The sequence below is a fragment of the Ambystoma mexicanum genome, chromosome 9 (assembly GCF_040938575.1).
Source record: "Ambystoma mexicanum isolate Mex_15411 chromosome 9, UKY_AmexF1_1, whole genome shotgun sequence".
Taxonomy (NCBI): domain Eukaryota; kingdom Metazoa; phylum Chordata; class Amphibia; order Caudata; family Ambystomatidae; genus Ambystoma; species Ambystoma mexicanum.
This window is the reverse complement of record NC_090931.1, coordinates 1,487,099,991-1,487,120,476: the sequence shown is the minus strand read 5'-3', so window position 1 is coordinate 1,487,120,476 and position 20,486 is coordinate 1,487,099,991. Positions and strand designations below refer to the sequence as shown.

The 20,486-nt window shown below is 44.6% G+C and overlaps 1 protein-coding gene across 1 annotated transcript in view; it reads left to right on the top strand.

Moving 5' to 3' along the window:
• Positions 1-20,220, top strand: part of LOC138489822 (uncharacterized) — a 47,157-nt gene extending 26,937 nt beyond the window's left edge. The window contains exon 3 of the mRNA XM_069617398.1: positions 19,822-20,220. Coding sequence (XP_069473499.1) covers positions 19,822-19,980 — 159 coding nt within the window. The 3' untranslated portion in view covers positions 19,981-20,220. The remainder of the gene's footprint in view (positions 1-19,821) is intronic.
• Positions 20,221-20,486: the final 266 nt, after the last annotated feature.

The window sequence follows — 20,486 nt, the reverse complement described above, 5'->3', positions numbered from 1 at the left end:
TAGCCAGATCTCCATGGGTCGCTATCAGGGACTTAACCACCCCTACCTACCTTTGTGCTGGCTATAAATGCACAAACGCATTCTAGAATCCTCCTTCAAATCTCACATCTCAGACCTCGGTTCTCCAAGAGCATTCACCCCACAGTGCATTGAGACCCTACCAATGGCATTAGGCGCTATACCAATGCCATATAACATAACATATCATAACATTACACAGCAAAGGTCAGGGAATTTTATGGTGTGGAGAGATGCCTTAATGAGGCACTTTCAAGTTGGCCTCTTTCATCATTGAGATGTCCAGAGTTCTACCACCTTCATGGAACCCAGCACATCAGGATGCCACTAAAGCGTTGTTACAATCCCAAGTCACTTTCATAATTGGAATAAGTCAATGGAACATCTATGTTCCCTGTTGAGAGGAATCATCCTGGAACCCTATGTTTGCAGGAACCACTCGGAGAGCAACCAGTAGCTGCCAGGAGGGAGATTCTCGTTACACCAAGAGCAGTACCAATGTAGACATGACAGTTCCCCTTTTTAATTGTACTCATTGGGTGCCAGACTTCAGCAACTAACCAGCCAATCAGCACTAGAAAGCAAACTTTCAATTGTCTGAAATATGGCAGCGTTTTCTTTTTGGCAATCACATTTCCTGGTCCTTACTATTGCCAAACCAATCAGACTGGGAGCAGGTAGGGTGACAGGACAGGAAGAGAGACAGGTCTCGAGAGGTTAGCTCAGAGGCAATGTGCTCCCCTTGGAAGTAAAATGACACGGAGCAAAGCAGGTTCGATCCCTAGGTCTGCCCTTAGAAACCAATGGGTATCAAACACGTTATAAATAACCAATTACAATTATATTTGACACAAAATTGACTTTTCAAATGTTTATAATGAGAGTCAATGTACAAAAAATGACATTCAATCAAATTAAAACCGATTGTGAATACAAATTAGACAGATATTGTTCAGATCTTTGGAAAGTTTACAGTTACTTATTTACTCAAACACGTACTACAATTCCTAAAATATGTTGATTACGATGAGAACAGGTACTTTGTTTAAAAGGTTGGAAAGATTAAAAATCAAGATGCGTTTTTTGGCGGGTGCATTGTGCTGGAGATTGAACAGTACTACAGTTTACTGCAGTCACTCTGACAAGACAGTAGCAGAAATAGCACCCTGCTGTGTTTTATAAACACACCCAGGATTAATTTATATTAAGAATTATCAGATGGTTTTCAAGAATTTCAAAACCACTGACTTCATTTTCGCTCTCCTCTATTTAAAATAGGATTACACCAATGTGCGTTTAAAAAGAAAAAAAACATGCACATACAAATTATTTCAAAAAGATGTCATTAAAATAGTCAGTTATAAACTTTCTAGTGGTTGGATCAACCATAAAAATACAACACGACAATAATTATTACATTCATCTAACATTCCACACTTATATAAATGTATATCCACATGTATATATATACATGTGACATGTGTGTTATACATCAGTTAAAACCAAATTGAAATCAACAAAACAGCAGATTTAAAAACACTCGACTCTCAAGATCAAATGTAAGTGAATCCAAATCAGATACAAAATGCTCTAGATATTATTGGCACATGGAGATCATTACTGTCCTGTGAGCCTGTCAGAATGTTCTGAGTGCAGTCAATAACTACCGGTATTGACTGCATTCTGAACATTCTGTCATCGAAAGCAAACAGTGAAACAACAATGTTGTGCCTCTTTGCCTTCCCGACTGCTTCGTTGTGACTCATTGCTCCGTGTGCTTTTCATTTTTTAAGCGAACTTAATGGACTAAAGAAGCACGCTGTATTATGCTTGTATCGTGTGTGGCCACGCCCCCTTTGCAGGAAAGGACGTAAAAGCGGGTCCCCGCGCGCACCAGCGCGTGCGCACCTAGCGGAGTGCCTATTGAGTGCCTACTGAGTGCCTCTTTGCCTTCCCGACTGCTTCAGTGTGACTCATTGCTCCGTGTGCTTTTCATTTTTCAAGCGAACCTAATGGACTAAAGAAGCACGGTATACCTTGTCCTTTGAACTGTGTCCAATAAGAGCCTATTTGACTTTTGGTAATACGATATTACAGCTTTCTTTCTTTATTTTAGCTGTATTTTGCTTGTATCGTGTGTGGCCACGCCCCCTTTGCAGGAAAGGACATAAAAGCGGGTCAAATTTCACAGAAGCAGCTCTAAATTGTGTAAACTTACCTCCGATTACACCTGTTGCCTTGCAGGCGTCAGATTCTCGATTGCCTGTCTCGCAGCAAGTGCCAGCAAAACCTTCAAAAAACAAAACAACTGCTTACACCATCTTTAATAAACCCAAGACAAAGTCTTCAGAGGATCCTCGGTCTTCAAAATTATCAAAAAAACCAGAAGACCCAAACAAAAACTAGCAGAGCGAAAACTAAACAATTTATTAAGGTATTATCAATGCCTAAAGTAATGAAGAACTCGCTCCTGACCTCTAAAGCCATCTCCAAAAAGTATCAGAGACTTGATTTGGCTAAAAAGGTGACCTTTTTTGCCAATAATGTAACATCAAAGGAAGTAACACCCTATGCCCCCTAGATAGTTTGGTGGCTGCCGTTTCAAAGAAACAATCTGGTGAGGTACGCCGTCCAAAGTCTCACTCCCAAGCTAGTGACTCCCAAACGCTTCAGCGGCGTGAGATTCGTAAAGCTGAGGATGATTATATGTTGAAACGTCGTCCGCCCAACAAAACATCGGATATCACCGTGAACTCAAAGGTGAAAGCCTAAGAGCCGGTGAGCCGAGGTATATCAGCTGTTCCTGTGAAGCAATCAGATTCTGATCATATCCGAGCCGAAAGAGATTGTGAGGACAAGCTCTTGGCATCATCTGTGCTTACGGAGGCGTTTAAACCTTGCAAACAAGTCCCTACGTGTCCTAATTCAGAAACCACGCCCTCGGCGTCAAAAGAACCCCAAATTAGGGAGCCGGTTGCAATACGCTCAGCTCAAGTGATGCAACTACTTCAGACAGCACTGACAGGACTGTTGAATCCTGCCAACTTAGAGGGATCCATCAAAAGTAATGAAAAAAAGGTTTGTGTATCCGCAGAATCGCTGTTCCCTTCAGTGGTGAAGCGTCCAGCGACCTATGCCTTGACTTTAACGTGTTGTCCAGCACCATCGCCACAATATATCTTGAATTGACGTGCTGCTTTGGCTTCGGATTTGCCTCAATTGGAAGACATTAGGTCATCTGATATTGCACGTGTGGAATTTCCTAAAAACAAGTCGACCTTGGCCATAAAACTCTGGATGAATTCCAGAGTTGTGCAAAACGCCATTTGGCTAGCGAAAGAACCCCTTCATAATTTGGGATTTGATATTGCAATGGCTGATTTCCAAGTCAGCAAGTGAATTCAAAACAGGAGCCTCATAGTGAAAAGGCCAAATTCACTACCAATGGTGCTCCCAATGCTCAAAATGAACCTGTGGTCTGCACTTGCTCACATGCTCATAAATAGCCAACACACGTTGATTCAGGGGACACATGTGCGTCGGTCTGTTGGAATACAAGGGGCTTTAAGCATCTAGCAGTGAGTTTCAAGGATCTCATGAACTATAACAATATAATGCTCCAAGAAAATTGGCTCATGAACCCTCCACTGCTAGATGGTTTTGATGTCTTCCTAAATGCTGCCTCCAAATCGACCAATGGTCGCCCGACCTCAGGACTTCTTATAGCGATCAAAACTCAACCAGGGCCAACGTCGGAGTAATGGCTGACGATTAATGGCTTTGTACAAATGGTAAAGGTTACAACCAGATCGCAGGAATATGCATTTATTAACTTGTACTGGAATCCAGCGGGTATTTCGGATTCACGTTTATTGAAACTCTTTATGATCATATGCTTGCAATCTCGCAAGATAACTCAATTAAATACACTGTTATTGCAGGTGATCTTAATCTTAATTGTCTGGGCAAAGCCACGTTCAAATCATCTTTGAGATTGAGACTGTGGAATAAATTCACCACAGCCCACAATTTGATAATGCTCAATAAATCCTGTTCGTCCGATATTCCCACGCACCTGACATGGCATCGGGGGGGAATCCGTTGCTTGGATTGATTACATTTATATGAGTGCTGCCCCGTTCCCAACAGTGAATGTGTTTCAGATCATAAACTCACATCATAGCGATCATGAATTGCTGACTGCCAAATGGCGTTCTGGTTCAGGGTGTATGAACATCAAAAAGGCTGTAGTACTCTCGAACTTGTGTGCCACTTGTGAGGTAATAGACTATGATGTCTGGAGCCACATCTACATAATTATAATAAATTCTTGACACAACATCTCTCTTCAAAAGAACATTACCTCACCTCAGATACATCATATTATGCGAAGATGCCACCCTTTTTGACTGGCAAATCTAAGAAATGTACACCTCTTAAACATCGTTGCATCAGTATGATAGGGAGCTAAAAGCGAGAAAAGCAGAGTTTAGGGCTGAGAAAAGAAACATCCTCTGACTCCATGTAGGTATAAGAGGCCTGGTGCTTGCAAATAGCAAAACCAGATACAAAAACTGGTTGAGAGCAAGGTGGGCCGCGTTATATCAAGAAGATGGCCTTTGCCAATTTCGTGTTAAACTTGATACAAGCTAAGGATTCATCGAGAACATGGGCCATAATCAATGGTAGCCATATTGGACGGCAAGCTAATAGCGTGACAGAAAACAACTGAATCAATCATTTGAACACTTTATATGCCCCCCAGCAAACAATCTGAGTCTTGATGATTTGCCTTGCCCATCTAAGTTCTTTCTTAAGTTTGATCTCTTGGATATTCAATTATGTATTAAAACTATTAGTCGCTCGAGAGCCTGTGGCCCGGATGGCCTCTCGAATTATGCATTTAAATAAAATCCAACTCTGTGGGCACAAATCCTTTACAACATCTTTGCTGTAGTCAACAAATATCAAACTATTCCTCAATCCTGGCAACATTCAATAACTGTACCCATATATAAAAAAGGGGACCGACAAGCCCCAAGCAGTTATCGGCCAATAGCCCTTTTGGATGCGCTTGGGAAGATCTTTGCATGCATCCTGCTCAAAGAGCTTAATAGTTGGATCTCTAATTCAAACTTACTTGATCCTCTACAATCAGGATTTGTAACAGGAGTAGGAACCATTCCGAATATCATGATTTTGAATCTCATTAAAGCGAAATATGTAAAGCGTGAACAAAACTTGTTCTTAGCATTTGTAGACTTTAGAGTTGCCTTTGACTCGATTGATCGGTTATTACTATACCAGAAGCTAAGCAAGTATAATTGTCCTCCCTCATTATTAGCCTTAATTATGTTATTGCATACTCACACCTCTATGCAAGTTAGGCTAACGTTGGATGGCCAGCTATCCTCACATATTCAAACTCATAGAGGGCTTAAGCAAGGGTGCATCTTGTCATCAACCTTATTAAATCTTTTCATACTTGACAAAAGGTGTGCCTTTCAAGACATCATTGTAACGCTCACCTGATTCCCGCAGAGGCGCCGGTCTTGACTGGGTGAATGCCGTATCTTCAAAGGTGATGTGTAACACACGGCTGGCTCTTTGGGCTGGACCTCTGTGCACTGTATGTCTGACTCGAAGAGTAAGATGTCTGCAGATAGAAAATATGGGATTAATGAAATGGGGTTATTGGGTGCCTCTCTCCTCTTCCCTTTCTCTTCTCCTGTAGAACCCCAAAGGTTAACGCCCTCACCTTAGGTAAGTGAACGCCGAGCTCTCCATCTGCCTCGGGGCAGGGTGCCGTAACCAGTTTCTTCACTGGATAAGGGTGCAGGCCTCTTGACCTCAGAGGACTGCTGTCCGTCGTTAACTGCAGGGCACTTCAAATGTCTTAAAAGTTTTTTGTAATGATATCTCTTGTTTTTCAGGGTTCCGGCGATGGAGGATGGCGGGCTGATGAGAGTTGAGGATCGAACCCGCGTGAGGAATAGAAGCGCCTGGAAGCACGTAAGTAAGCGCTTGTAGCCTGCTTCATGATGCGCACTAACTGTCCCTTTTATCTTGCAGGTACAAGTTCGGAGCTTTAGAGAAGCTGAAGGGTGCTGGAATACCCACTGGATTCGGCGTGGGAAGGAGGAATGGCACGTGAGTAATAAAGTTGCCCAATGTCTTTAAACGCACCTTCTTTTGTCTTTCAGATGCGGGATGCAGCGCCGAAGGCCTCCGGAGCGTGCAAAGAGCTGGTAAGCTTTTGTCTTTCAGATGCCGGAATGCAGTGCGAAGACCTCCGGAGCATGCGAAGAGTAGGTAAGCCTTTGTCTTTCAGATGCCGGAATGCAGCGCGAGGCGTTGGTGACAGCCGATGGACCAGGTAAGAGATGTGCTGCCACTGAAGACCGTAGTGCTAACCTGTTCTTTCTTTGTCTTTACAGGTGCTGCTGAAGACTGGATTCCAGGATGGTAAGCCTTTGTTCCCTTAGGCCCAGGATCAGAAGCAGAAGACACGATGAGCGTTCTGCTGCAGAGAATGCAGAATAACACAAAGCAAGATTCATCCATCGGGTGTGGTTTAAATAGCCTCCTGTAGTGCTTAGGTGTCTCCTTCCACAGCCACGCCTAGGTAAGAAAAGAGTTCCTGCTTTCCAGAAGAGTTCCAGTGTTCTGAACCTAGGGAGTGGCTCCTGCCCCACCCAACAGGAAAAGTAGTCCCAAACAGAAGAGGATCAGGGGTTCAACTGGCAGGTAAGTAAGCAGCATGGTCTGCTGCAGGTAAGTCCACCCAAGCATTATGAGCCCGGCGCTTCCAGCGCTGGGACTGGGCATCTTTATGAGCCTGGTGCCACTGGCGCCAGGACAGGGTCCAAAAGGTCCCAATTGGGACTGGCTGGCACTCGGAACCGGGGTTATGGGTCTGCTTCCAAGGGAGTCGGGCAAGTCCTGATCTTTTTGGAAACAGAGATCATGACAGCACCCCCCCTCAAGGCCCCTCCCAAACCGGGCTTCTCCGGGGGTTTGGGCTTGTTAGGAAATGTTCGATGAAATCTTTTGATTAGACGAGGCGCGTGGACATATTCTGCAGGTTCCCAGGATCTTTCTTGGGGACCGTAGCCTTTCCAGTCAATCAGGTAAAATAGTTTAGATTTGGAGATCTTGGAATCCAGGATGCTTTTGACTTCAAACTCGAGTTCTCCATCAACTAGAATGGGTTTTGGAGATGTAGTTAGTCGGGTTTGAGGTTGCACGGGTTTTAATAGAGAGACGTGGAAGACCGGATGTATCTTCATGTGAGGGGGCAAGTCCAACTTGACCGCTACTGGATTTACTATGGTAGTGATGGAATAGGGACCAAGGTATCTTGGGTTGAATGTGCGTGGTCCTTTTAGAGGTAGATATTTGGTGGATAACCAGACTTGATCTCCTACTTGATATTGGGGGGCTTCCTTCCGATGTTGGTCTGCTCCTTTCTTGTATTGTTCTTTAGCCCTTTGAAGGTGAGAAACGGCTTCCTTAAAGGCTTGGGTGATTGTAGAATGCAGGTGGTCTACTGCTGGTGTTCCAAGATCTTGGAGTGGATCCAACTCCGAGGTTCGAGGGTGACTACCGTATAAAAGAAAAAACGGGGTTTTCCCAGTTCCCGAGTGGACAGAGTTATTGTAGGCATATTCGGCTATCCAAAGGATATCTTTCCAAGTTTTTTCAGTTTGTTGTAGCATGCAGCGCAAATACTGTTCCAGAGTTTGATTGGTCCTCTCGGTTTGTCCGTCGGTTTGAGGGTGGTGGCTGGTCGAAAGTCTCACATCAATTTGAGCCGACCGACAGCAACTTCGCCAAAAATGAGAAATAAATTGACTACCTCGATCCGAAATTAGAACTGAAGGAAAACCGTGCAGTCGGACGATGTTTTCGAGAAATTCTCGGGCCAGAGTTGCTGCTGTTGGTAAGCCTTTGAGTGGAATGAAATGCGCCATCTTGGAGAATAGGTCCACGATTACTAGGATCGTATTGTATCCGGAGCATGGCGGTAGATCGGTGATGAAGTCCATAGAAAGCGTATGCCAAGGGCGAGGCGGGATGTCAATAGGGCGTAAGAGGCCGGCTGGTTTTTCCTTTTGACTCTTGTTTTGGGCGCATACTCCACAGGACATTATAAAGTCTCTCATATCTTTTTTCCAAGATGGCCACCAGAAGTAGCGCTTGATCTTTTCCGAGGTCTTGGTCATACCGGGATGTCCTTCCATTAAAGAATCGTGATAACAAGAGATTACCTTTTTCTGTAAATCTGTGCTGGGCAGGTATAACCGTTCTTGGAAATATAATAGGTTGTCCTTCACCGTAAAGTCCTTTCCCTGCAGATGCCAATTCTGTATGTCTGCTGGAGTTACCAGTAGCCTGGCTTTATCCTTAACTTCCTCTATGGATTGTGTGGCGATTACACCTAGAATTCTTTGTTCGGGAATGATAGGTACAGGTTTAGGATTGATCAAATGTTCTTCCACTCCCATCCGAGAAAGGGCATCAGCTTTACCGTTTTTTGTACCAGGTCGATAGGTAATTATGAAGTCAAACTCGGCAAAGAATAGTGCCCAACAGAGTTGCCTAGAGGATTGAGCTTTTGCGTTTTTCAAATATTGCAGGTTTCGGTGATCTGTAATCACAGTAACGGTGTGTCGGGCCCCCAGAAGATAATGCCGCCAAGCCTTAAAGGCGGACTTGATAGCTAGAAGTTCCTTATCAGTAATAGTGTAATTGATTTCAGGAGGCGAGAATTTGCGGGACCAAAACGCCACGGGATGCAACTGATTGGTTACTGGGTCCTTTTGTGATAGAACTGCCCCCATGGCAAGGCTCGAAGCATCAGTTTCAACGATGTAGGGGAGTTCTGGGCGAGGATGTTTTAAGATCGGTGCAGAGATAAATCTAGTCTTCAAATTCTGGAAAGCTTGTTCCGCCTCGGTAGACCATTCAAAACGTTTGTTTTTCTTTAACAAGGCGGTGATGGGCTGGACTATTCGAGAGAATTCGGGGATAAACCTGCGGTAAAAGTTAGCGAAGCCTAACATGCTTTGAACACCTTTTACGGAGGATGGCGATGGCCATTTGAGAATTGCATCGACCTTCTTTGAATCCATACGCACTCCGCTAGGTGATAATATGAATCCCAAGAATTCAACTTCAGTCACGTTGAAAACACATTTTTCCAACTTAGCGAAAAGTTTGTGTTGACGCAATCTCTCGAGGACCATTTTCACGTGTTTCCGATGTTCAGTTTCTGATGAAGAATAAACGAGGATGTCGTCAATGTAAACAACAACACACACATCTATGAGCTCTCTGAGGACATCGTTCATAAAATATTGAAAGGCGGCCGGGGCATTGCAAAGTCCGAAGGGCATGACCTGATATTCAAATAGCCCATACTTGGTGCAGAAGGCCGTCTTCCATTCATCGCCCTCTTTTACTCGTACCAAGTGGTAGGCTCCTCTAAGATCCAGCTTTGTATATATGCATGCTTTTCTGACTTGGTCCAGGAGTTCAGGGATCAAAGGTAACGGATATCTATTCTTAACGGTGATCTGGTTCAGGGCGCGATAATCTATACAAGTTCTAAGGTCCCCTTCTTTTTTTGGAACGAAGAACAAAGCTGAGGAAGCAGGGGACTTGGAAGGACGAATAAACCCATTCGCTAGGTATTGATCCAGGTATTGTCGGAGGTGAACATTCTCAGGCTCGGTGAGGGCATAAATTCTACTACAAGGAGGAGTAGATCCAGGTATCAGGTCTATCTGGCAGTCATAAGACCTATGAGGAGGTAGAGAGTTAGCCTGATCCTTCCGGAAAACATCTTGGAATTCTAAGTATTCAGGAGGTAACTGGGGAGCCTCCGAGGAAATTGCTGCCAGTGCAACACCAGGTCGAGGGTGACAAGTAGAGACACATTCTGGAAACTGAACCGTTCTTGCTCGCCAATTGATCTGAGGATTGTGCTTCTCTAACCAAGGAATTCCTAGAATAATCTGGAACTGAGGGGCCTTGATCACATCGAACAGGATCTTCTCATGGTGTCCATCTTGACTTACTAGCGTCACTTCTTGGGTGGTATGCGTTACTGGTCCGGAGGCTATCTCCGTACCATCCACCGTAGTAATGACGTCCTTTACAGCCTTTGGACAAAGAGTCAGATTCATCCTCAAAACCATTTCATGATCCACATAATTGCCGATGGCACCGCTGTCGACGTAAGCTTCAATCGCATGTAATCGATCCGGATGTTCAGGGCTAATGAGGACCATAGGTATCACGAAATGCGAGGTCACGGAACTGGTTTGAACGCTCGGCAAGAGGACCTCTATTCTTGTCGGGCGAGGTCGTTTCCCTGCTCGGAGTTTGTGAGCCTGGTAACTGCAGCTCCTACTGCCTTCTTGGCTGGTTTCACCGGACAGTCTCGAAGAAAGTGTCCCGAGTTTCCGCAATAGAGGCATAATTGCAGCTGTTTTCTCCTTTCCCGCTCCTTTTGTGTTAGTGGTCCTTTCAGGCCCCCTATTTGCATGGGTTCCCCGGAGTCTACTCCTTTGGTAGGAGTTGGTGGTTTGGAAAATACTCGAGCATCAAACTTGGAACGATCGGCCTTCCTGTTCTTCAGTCTGTGGTCAATTTGAACGACTAAGTCAATATAGTCCGAACAGTCTTGCGGGGGATTCACTACTTGGGCTAACACATCTTTGAGCTCTCCACGTAGACCTCTATAAAACAGCGTAATCCTTTTGTCCTCAGGCCATCGAGTTTCCACTATCAGTCTGTTGAAAGACGCAATATAAGCCAAAAGGTCTTGATTACCGTGTCGCAATGAAAGGAGCTCATTGTCCAAGGCCTGCCCCTGTGAATGTCTTGCAAACAGTTTTTCCATACTGAGCTGAAAAGCTTGAAAATCATGGAGAACCGGATCATCTTGATTAACTAGAGGGATCGACCAGTCTGCCGCATTGCCACTAAGGTACGAAAGCACGAAAGCTACCTTAGCTTGATCAGTTGGAAAGGCTGCTGGCCGGCATAAGAAGTGCAACCGGCACTGATTAATAAATACTGCAAACCTCTTTGGGTCACCAGAAAATCGTTCGGGCGGAGCCAGAGGTACATTCCCAGGTAGGTTGATCTGCACTGGGTTCGTAGAGGATGTTGAAGGAAGATTTGCCCCTGATGCAGGTAACGGAGTTTGTCCGGCTTGTGACTGTAGCAATTGTCTAGCGAGATCGTCTGTTTGCTCCTTGGAAATAATCAGTTCCCTTCTTAGAGCATTCGTTTGCTGACGGGCTGCATGCACTTCTGCTCTTAGTTCCCCAAGTAACTGGGCTAGCTGGTCGGTATCCGAGGTTTCCATAGCGCCTGGGTGGGAGTTTTGCGGTAGGCTTTGTGTTCTGTAACGCTCACCTGATTCCCACAGAGGCGCCGGTCTTGACTGGGGGAATGCCGTATCTTCAAAGGTGATGTGTAACACACGGTTGGCTCTTTGGGCTGGACCTCTGTGCACTGTATGTCTGACTCGAAGAGTAAGATGTCTGCAGATAGAAAATATGGGATTAATGAACTGGGGTTATTGGGTGCCTCTCTCCTCTTCCCTTTCTCTTCTCCTGTAGAACCCCAAAGGTTAACGCCCTCACCTTAGGTAAGTGAACGCCGAGCTCTCCATCTGCCTCGGGGCAGGGTGCCGTAACCAGTTTCTTCACTGGATAAGGGTACAGGCCTCTTGACCTCAGAGGACTGCTGTCCGTTGTTAACTGCACGAACGGTAAGTTCTGGGCACTTCAAATGTCTTAAAAGTCTTTTGTAATGATATCTCTTGTTTTGCAGGGTTCCGGCGATGGAGGATGGCGGGCTGATGAGAGTTGAGGATCGAACCCGCGTGAGGAATAGAAGCGCCTGGAAGCACGTAAGTAAGCGCTTGTAGCCTGCTTCACGATGCGCACTAACTGTCCCTTTTATCTTGCAGGTACAAGTTCGGAGCTTTAGAGAAGCTGAAGGGTGCTGGAATACCCACTGGATTTGGCGTGGCAAGGAGGAATGGCACGTGAGTAATAAAGTTGCCCAATGTCTTTAAACGCACCTTCTTTTGTCTTTCAGATGCGGGATGCAGCGCCGAAGGCCTCCGGAGCGTGCGAAGAGCTGGTAAGCTTTTGTCTTTCAGATGCCGGAATGCAGTGCGAAGACCTCCGGAGCATGCGAAGAGTAGGTAAGCCTTTGTCTTTCAGATGCCGGAATGCAGCGCGAGGCGTTGGTGACAGCCGATGGACCAGGTAAGAGATGTGCTGCCACTGAAGACCGTAGTGCTAACCTGTTCTTTCTTTGTCTTTACAGGTGCTGCTGAAGACTGGATTCCAGGATGGTAAGCCTGTGTTCCCTTAGGCCCAGGATCAGAAGCAGAAGACACGATGAGCGTTCTGCTGCAGAGAATGCAGAATAACACAAAGCAAGATTCATCCATCGGGTGTGGTTTAAATAGCCTCCTGTAGTGCTTAGGTGTCTCCTTCAACAGCCACGCCTAGGTAAGAAAAGAGTTCCTGCTTTCCAGAAGAGTTCCAGTGTTCTGAACCTAGGGAGTGGCTCCTGCCCCACCCAACAGGAAAAGTAGTCCCAAACAGAAGAGGATCAGGGGTTCAACTGGCAGGTAAGTAAGCAGCATGGTCTGCTGCAGGTAAGTCCACCCAAGCATTATGAGCCCGGCGCTTCCAGTGCTGGGACTGGGCATCTTTATGAGCCTGGTGCCACTGGCGCCAGGACAGGGTCCAAAAGGTCCCAATTGGGACTGGCTGGCACTCGGAACCGGGGTTATGGGTCTGCTTCCAAGGGAGTCGGGCAAGTCCTGATCTTTTTGGAAACAGAGATCATGACAATCATCTGCGATGCTCCAAAATTAGGCTCACAATTGATTAACTATTTACTATATGCAGAAGATCTCATCATGTTATCACAAACTCCTAGAGGTTTGCAAAACATGTTGAATAAGCTAAATATCTATGCCTCTGTAAATAACATGGTCATAAACATTGTGAAAACACAAGTCCTCGTGCAGGATTGCAAAGCCAAGACCACCACCAAACACCTGGACTGGTACTTGGGTCCGGAAAAATTAGAAAAAGTGCCATTCTATAAGTATCTGGGAGTCTCGATCACAAACTCGTTGAGAACTGATGATGGCATAGTGGAACTTCAACAACAAAAGTTGCAATCATTAACCAATCAAGCAAAGTTGCTAACCTACAAATTTGCAAAATGTTCATACAATCATATTGTAATGTTCTACAAACAGAAAGCAGTACCAATTCTAATGTATGGTAAAGAAACTTCATTACCTCGAGAACGTGAATTTTGGGACGTTACTGAAGCCAAATTTTGGAAAAGAATGTTGTGCTTGCCCAAGTGCACATCCCGAGCAATGATACGGTTTGAACTCGGTCTGCCTTCACTATTCTCCCAAGTTCAGTGGAAGAGATGTGCCCTTCTTAGAAAATGTTTAATCAATTTATCGTCAGCAAATGTAGTACGTGTACTAGCCTGTTATTTAACATCCTCTGAAGACTCGTTTCCATGCAAATGGCTTCAGCATCTTGCTGACGCGGGCATTCCTTTGGATACACTCCTACACAATCCTGATAGAGCTCAAATAAAATTATTTCAATGGATTGGATAAACACCATCAATCAATGCTCTCATGCAAAGGATTTTGATATAATGTTGATTGGCCACAAAAAATTGGGACCCATAGCTGATTATCTTCATAAGTGGCCCTGTCCTCAAATGCGTAATGAATATCTAGGCTTTAGATTCAATCTCTGGCATACACGAGATGTTTTAGCAAAAAGGAAGCTGATCTCACCAAATCAGAATTTCTGTATCATGGTGCAAATGCCCTACCCAGAAAGAAACATTGCAACACTGTTTAATTGAATGCCCAGATTTGGTGGACTTGAGAAAGCAACACTTCCAAAGAGTCACATGTCTATTACCTCCTATGGACCTTATGCAAGCGTGGCAATGGTTATTTACCCACACTAAATTGTCAGTGCGAATTGCAATTGTACAGTTTTTGAATGCATTATTTTAAACTGATTGATAGATTTTGCACTCGTCTGGGTTTTGCTGTCTCTCCCCTGTTCTTCTTACTTATGTTTTATTCCCTTTTAATTCTTATGTATTGAATTTTATACAATTGCCATGCTATATTTGTTACTGATATTGTAAAGAGAATTGCAAAGGAAAAATATTATTGAATGTTAATCAAATAGTTGGAAATCAAAATAATTCTGTTTTATATTGTATCTGTTTTGAAAGGTTTAAAACTTTGAACCAACCAAAATGAAAAAGATTTTTTTTTAAAAATCGAAACAACAATGGAATTTCCAAGCAAGAATCTTTTCAACAAGACCCTTCCTCCCAGGTTCTTATGTTTCTGCAATATCCTATTAAACTAAACAAAGATTAAGCTTAAACATCGGAAAAGGCTTTCATTCTCTTATAGAGAAATCATTTACTTTTACATGACTCCCAATGCATGCTCATGTTGCAATTTAAATGCTTAACTAATGAAGACAAGCTTATTTAAATATTACAAAACAAAAACACATTACTAACTCAGTTTGTCTATTTAATGTTTTTCCATCAACACGAAAGCTCCAAAACATGTATTGCTTTTACAGGCCTTAGAGGGATTACTATTGTTTGGGTAACTGAGTCATTTTCCCTCCGTCCATAAGGCTGTGTTGTCCAGAACCCGTCTTGCTCCGTGTCGTTTTGCTTCCAAGGTGAGCACGTTGCTCCTGAGCTATCCTCCCGAGACTAAAACATAAGTCATACAACATTTAAAGAACATTAAATACCCTAAATTAAATCCCCAGTTTGGTAGTAAATTAGCAAGGCAACTCTATCCATACCTTATTTCCAAACCCAGCCCAGAATCTACCTACATAATTCAAATATACACGTGCGGGAGTAGGGGGGGGCGCACAGGCATTACATAGCCCTAGAAACATTTTTGCAACTTGGTCCTAATACATTAACAACGTGGTTCTTTTATACAGGGCAGCCTGTACAAAATTACTTATGCCCAAGTGGATCGAGGGGAATTCACCCAAAACTGAAACAACAAAGCTGGGCAGCACTGCTTCATTTGGAATGCTCACAGAACTGGAAATAGAATGTTTTCCTGGCCTTTTTGTATAATTTTCAATACTAAAATAGAGGAGAGCCCGCAGCCAAAGGACTGAGTGCCCCTCTTCCGAGAGCGAACATGGCCAAATATCCTGTTCTATGAGAAGGTGCTGTCGACATCAGCAAGTGTCCCGTCGGGATGTCGGAGACACTCGAATAGCCCCAGTCGCAAAGGAGTACTGGGGCCTCCTTTCACGGACGAAAGGGAGACTTTTCCCTCGAGAGCACAGCCTGCAGAAAGGGTAACTACTGCTAGGCCAGGGGCTCAGGTGAAAAGGCAGGAGCGGGCAGCAGAGCTTAGAGGAAGAAAAAAACAGATACAGAATATCAATACCTCTTCGAGATCCAACCAGTACACCCGTGTAACCCAGAGACAACCCCACTCGTACCTGTTACGCTGCGATGCAAGGGGCGCACCTACTTGCATAGAGCACCAGCCAGCGAAGAGTTAAAGGACCATTTGTAGGCGGAGATGGTGGGGACCCTGGCCGGATGTTTGTAGGATGTTTACAGCACAGGGAAGCTTCCCTAACCCAGGCGGCACGAGGGCGCGAGCCAAATGGAGGGAGAAAGTCACCATTGTTCCAAAAAGCGCAGTTCACAGTCACAGTCCAAAGTTCCAGAGAGAAAAGTCACTTCACAATCCACAACAAGGACGCAGATGGATCCTTCTGGTAACAGCAGTAAATTATTGTGCAGCCTGGTAACAGGTCATCAGTAGTTGATTAACCGTAAGCAGTTTAAATATGGTTTAAAACCCTGATACCAACAAATGATTTCATTGAAGTTGTTCAAGATTCCAGAATAGGAGGTTTGCAATAAGGAACATTTTAACCTTCGTACAGTAGCATTGTTCAACTTACTGTAAAGGAGTGGCAGAGTCACTCTTAGCAGCCACCCCGATTACCAGTAAGAGGGTACTTGGGCCCCAACAAAATCCCTGCTGCAAGAAGAGAAGACTCAACCATAGGGCAAAATGTGCTGTCTTTATTTATTATCAAACAAATTGACAGGGTTCAAACTACAACAGCATGACGTTTGCAGAGCTCGCGTCCTCCAAACGTGTGTCACGCCATTTTAACCATACACGGCATCACAAGAACAAGTTGCATCCCCCAAAACATATCTGGCAAGGGGATTGGTCAGTTTAGGAAAACTATATATATGATCCTTAGGGTTTAGTTTGGTTATTGCATTGCCATATCTGGTGGCTCACCCCAGGGCACCCTCTACATGTAACAAATACAAAGTTGCCGGTTAGCAGAGAAACTATTGGGCACTGCAACATAATAGGCCTTAATGTGAAAGGTAGCTAAGGATTGAACAGAACGTGTCTTCCCAGCCTTGGATCCTTGGACAGCTACCAGGTTGAGTGAACCCTTTCAAGGCAATGGGAACGAACACGAAGGTGCTGTGTGTTCCCATCATGTTGCCATCTCTGATCCCTTAACCCCTGAGAGAGTACATCCAGTTTTGAACCCCTGTAGTAATTGTTTTTTTCCACCTCTGGTTCGATGGAAACAGCTTCCCTCCATCTACCTCGAGTGAATAAGCATTGTCCTGTTTTTCCAGGTCACGTGTGTAGGGACCACGAAATGGAGCTTGTAATTATGAGGATTTTAAGCTGCAGTCCTTTCAGGCGTCTTATTGCTGTATGTGCTCTGGAAACGTTCTGTCTCTGCTCGTCCTTGGCTAGGATGTATGCTGTATGTGCTCTGGAAGCTCTGTCTGTCTGCCTGTCGTTGGCTGAATCAGGCTGTCCGCTTTTCTATGTATTCGAAGTCTGTCTCATCTTTCCCATTCACTTCAGTGCACCTATGGCTTCCATCTTTGTTCTTATGGATTCCCCTGTTAGTTGCAGTTGAGAATGTGCAAGCTGGATATTTGTATTCTTTGGGGAGGGGGTGGGGGGGGGGGGTGTGTGTGTGTGTGTGTGTGTGTGTGTGTGTGTGTGTGTGTGTGTGTGTGTGTGTGTGTCAGTCCTCCACGTGAGTCATGAGAATTTGTTTCAAGTCTAACTGCAATTAACTGATGAGTGTTTGTGTAGCTTCGTGCATGGATGCCTATATGCTTTATGTCTACGTGTGCCTGCATCAAGCCAGTAATGATGATATCATCAGTTTTCAAGGTTGTAGTTAGTCAACGTATTCGATGGAAGATAACTGTCCTCCATATTGTCAGTTGGGTATGGTTTGAATGGCAGTGTTGAGCGAGTAAAGTTTCTCATATCTGCGATACATCGACGATGGTGATGAAGGGCCCAAGAGTGATGTACATCAGTCATTTTCCAGTCTTCGGGCTGCGAGTCGGGTGGGGTCAGGAGGGCCACACTTGGACCAGAATACCCAGGAGTTTCTAAGCGTGGACCCAGGGATCTAACCAGTGTACTCAGGAGACCCCCAGCTGGCCCATAGAGCCGAGGTTTGCTCTGAAGTACTTTAAGACGAGATAGCTGCACCTTGAGATGGAAGGGGGTGCAGATTTATTACTCCAACACCATTCAATAAGGACAACTCAATGGTTTGGCAAAGGGAGTCATGGCAATCAGCAGTGATGCGATAGTCCGTCTCGCTTCAACTCCAACGAACTTCATACAAACAGTGGCATTTATACTCAAAACTCGTCATAATGACGTGTTACACTTAGAAGTTAACATGCAATTCTATTAGCTAGGAAAAGGTAACTTTAATATAGGTACTATATCTGTATATGGCAACGGAGTGAGGGGATTGGCTAAATACTGTCAGGTGGGCGTCTAAGCCCTTCCTTCAAAAATGACTACTGTAGACGTCACTAAAAGTATAACGTCCCATTGGTTCTACTAACTATAGGACCCTAGATTATTTGGTCCATTGTGATTGGGTTGGCACCAACCCCATGCATACATTTCCACTTTACTTAGCAGCACGCAGAATTGTCAGCCAGGTGCAGGGTGCCCCCTCACCTACCCGGCCTTCCTCCAATTAAGGTTACAATCAATCATCACTTCAACAACAATGTGTCAATTATTTTACTGTGGTTGGCCTCGAAACTGCATCTTCTGTCTGGGAAAGTTCCGATATCTCTTCCTGGGCGGATGCCAAGCGTAGGTGTGAACTCGAACTTCTCCTCGCTCGGATGGTCATGTGATGCAGTCTGTGTGAATTTGCCTAGCTTCTCTCAATTTGTGCATTTAATTCTTATTTAGCTTGCCACCTGCCTACGCTTCCTTATCTTGACCTTTAAAAGACAGGATATTCTGTTCTTAAATTTCAATTAGATGCAGCTACTGTTCATTCCTTCTATTAGTATGACCTTGGCTCTCCTGGCACGAGTTGCATCTGCCGAGTTTCGATTCAGCCGTCTCTTCTCATTTGCTACAATATGAATCTTGTCTTGTTTGGCCTCTAGTAACCTGAGTTGATTCTGCTTTTCGTGCAAAGTGGAATCGCACTTATAATAATGTGCTTCGTTTTGAAGTAGATTACGTATAATGGTGCTTGCCGCACTATTCTTCTACTTAGCATAGCAAGCTGCACTGTTTTCTTAGCTTTCTTGCGGTTTCAAGCATATGTACAGGCGTAAACTGAATGACTGTATTCATTTTGTTTACAGCTTAACTCTCTTACGCTTTGATAGCTTTCTATCACTTTAAGCTCACAATCTCTTTTCTCAGGGCATTTCATCTCTTTGTGTCATTCTTGGTTAGTCATTTGTTCTATCTCTGAGTCCGTCCGGGCTCTCGTGATGTCACCATTCGTCTTCCATTAAGGCCGTTTTGGTTTCTTCAAGGACGGTACTTAGGCAATCTCATTTTGTCTCATTTGTTGGTAGGGTTTTCTCAATGGATACCTTACTGTCCATGGTTGTCTGGGTATTGGTACTTCAATAGGTGTTGCTCTTCTGATGGGTACTGGGCAGAGCCCTACTGCGCCTCTCTGCTGGTTTATTTGCTCATCGTATGTCACATATTTTGGTGTGAACGTTCCTGGTACTTCAAAATGGGTGATGGGAGTGCAGGCTTTATTTGGGACTTCCTCTACACCTGTGTTGCTCCATGTCGTCTTGCTTCCAAGACGAGCGTGTTGCCCCTGAGCTAGCCTCCTGAGCCAGTTGCAAGTCATATCAGCAGAAAATCCACAATGAATATGATCATTGGTTAGCCCATTGAATTTCACTGAGTAAATGATCTGCCCTGTGGCCCTTTACCCCACAAAAATAGCCCAACCTGCTCCCCTACCACCAGAATGCTGGAAAGTTGAAGATACTCCTATCCCCAGCCGTTTCTGTGACGAGTACCATCTCAGCAGGATTCCAAGCACCAGCTAACATCCTGCAAATCACTGTCCCGTCACTTGTTTAAGAGGAAATATAAGGGTCCAGGGGGCATATAATCAAGGAAGCCTGCCTAGTGACCAGAAGCTTTAAGGAGACCTTTGCCAACTAGGAACCATAAGTGTCATGCACCTCTTAGTGTGTATGGGAATAGACTGGCGGAGCATAAGGCCGACTATGACAATCCTGTCACACCCTTATCCTGAGTCTCGCTTCTTGATTGTCATGTGACTGGGCCTTCTTGATTGTCATGTGACTGGGCAGTGTTGTTTTTTTCCGCCTCAGGTTCGGGAAAGCTGCAGCCGGCTGGAGATGGTCTTAAAGCAGAGAGAACAGGAGCCTGCTGAAGAGAGTCTTCTGCCGTCAAGCGAGACCGACTCGGACACGCTGTCTGTCTTTTCGGAACCTTCCCGAGCCATGTTCAACATATTTAACAAAGACTAGCTCATCTTTGGGAAGACCAAATGGGTATGATGCATTTAAAACCTTGGGGGTAATCCCCACTGTCAACCAGACTACACCGGTGTAAAGCAGATTGTACCAATGTGATGCAAACGTGCTCCTCACTACCATAAATAGGAACTGAGTCTTAACATAGAAATACCATATTGATAGTTGACATGGCTTGACCATTTCAGTTGTGAATTTTCTGTGTATTTTGCATGTAAAATAAAAAAATTATGGAAGCAGTTTGTAACGTTCTGTATTGTGAGAGCGGCAAAGCTTAAGAACAAAATCCTACTAAGCCATCATCTTCAATGAAGCATTGCTCCAGTGATGGAATGTTTTAGTAGTTTTAAAAAGGTAGATTGAAAGGTAAATGTCTTAGAACAGACTACTCCACTGACTCTAACTTCCAGTCTTGCACCTCCCAGAGATGTCTCAGAGGGGATGTGCTTCTAGCTGAGTGTGCTACGAAAAGATAGAGGCCACCTCTAGCATGTGACTTA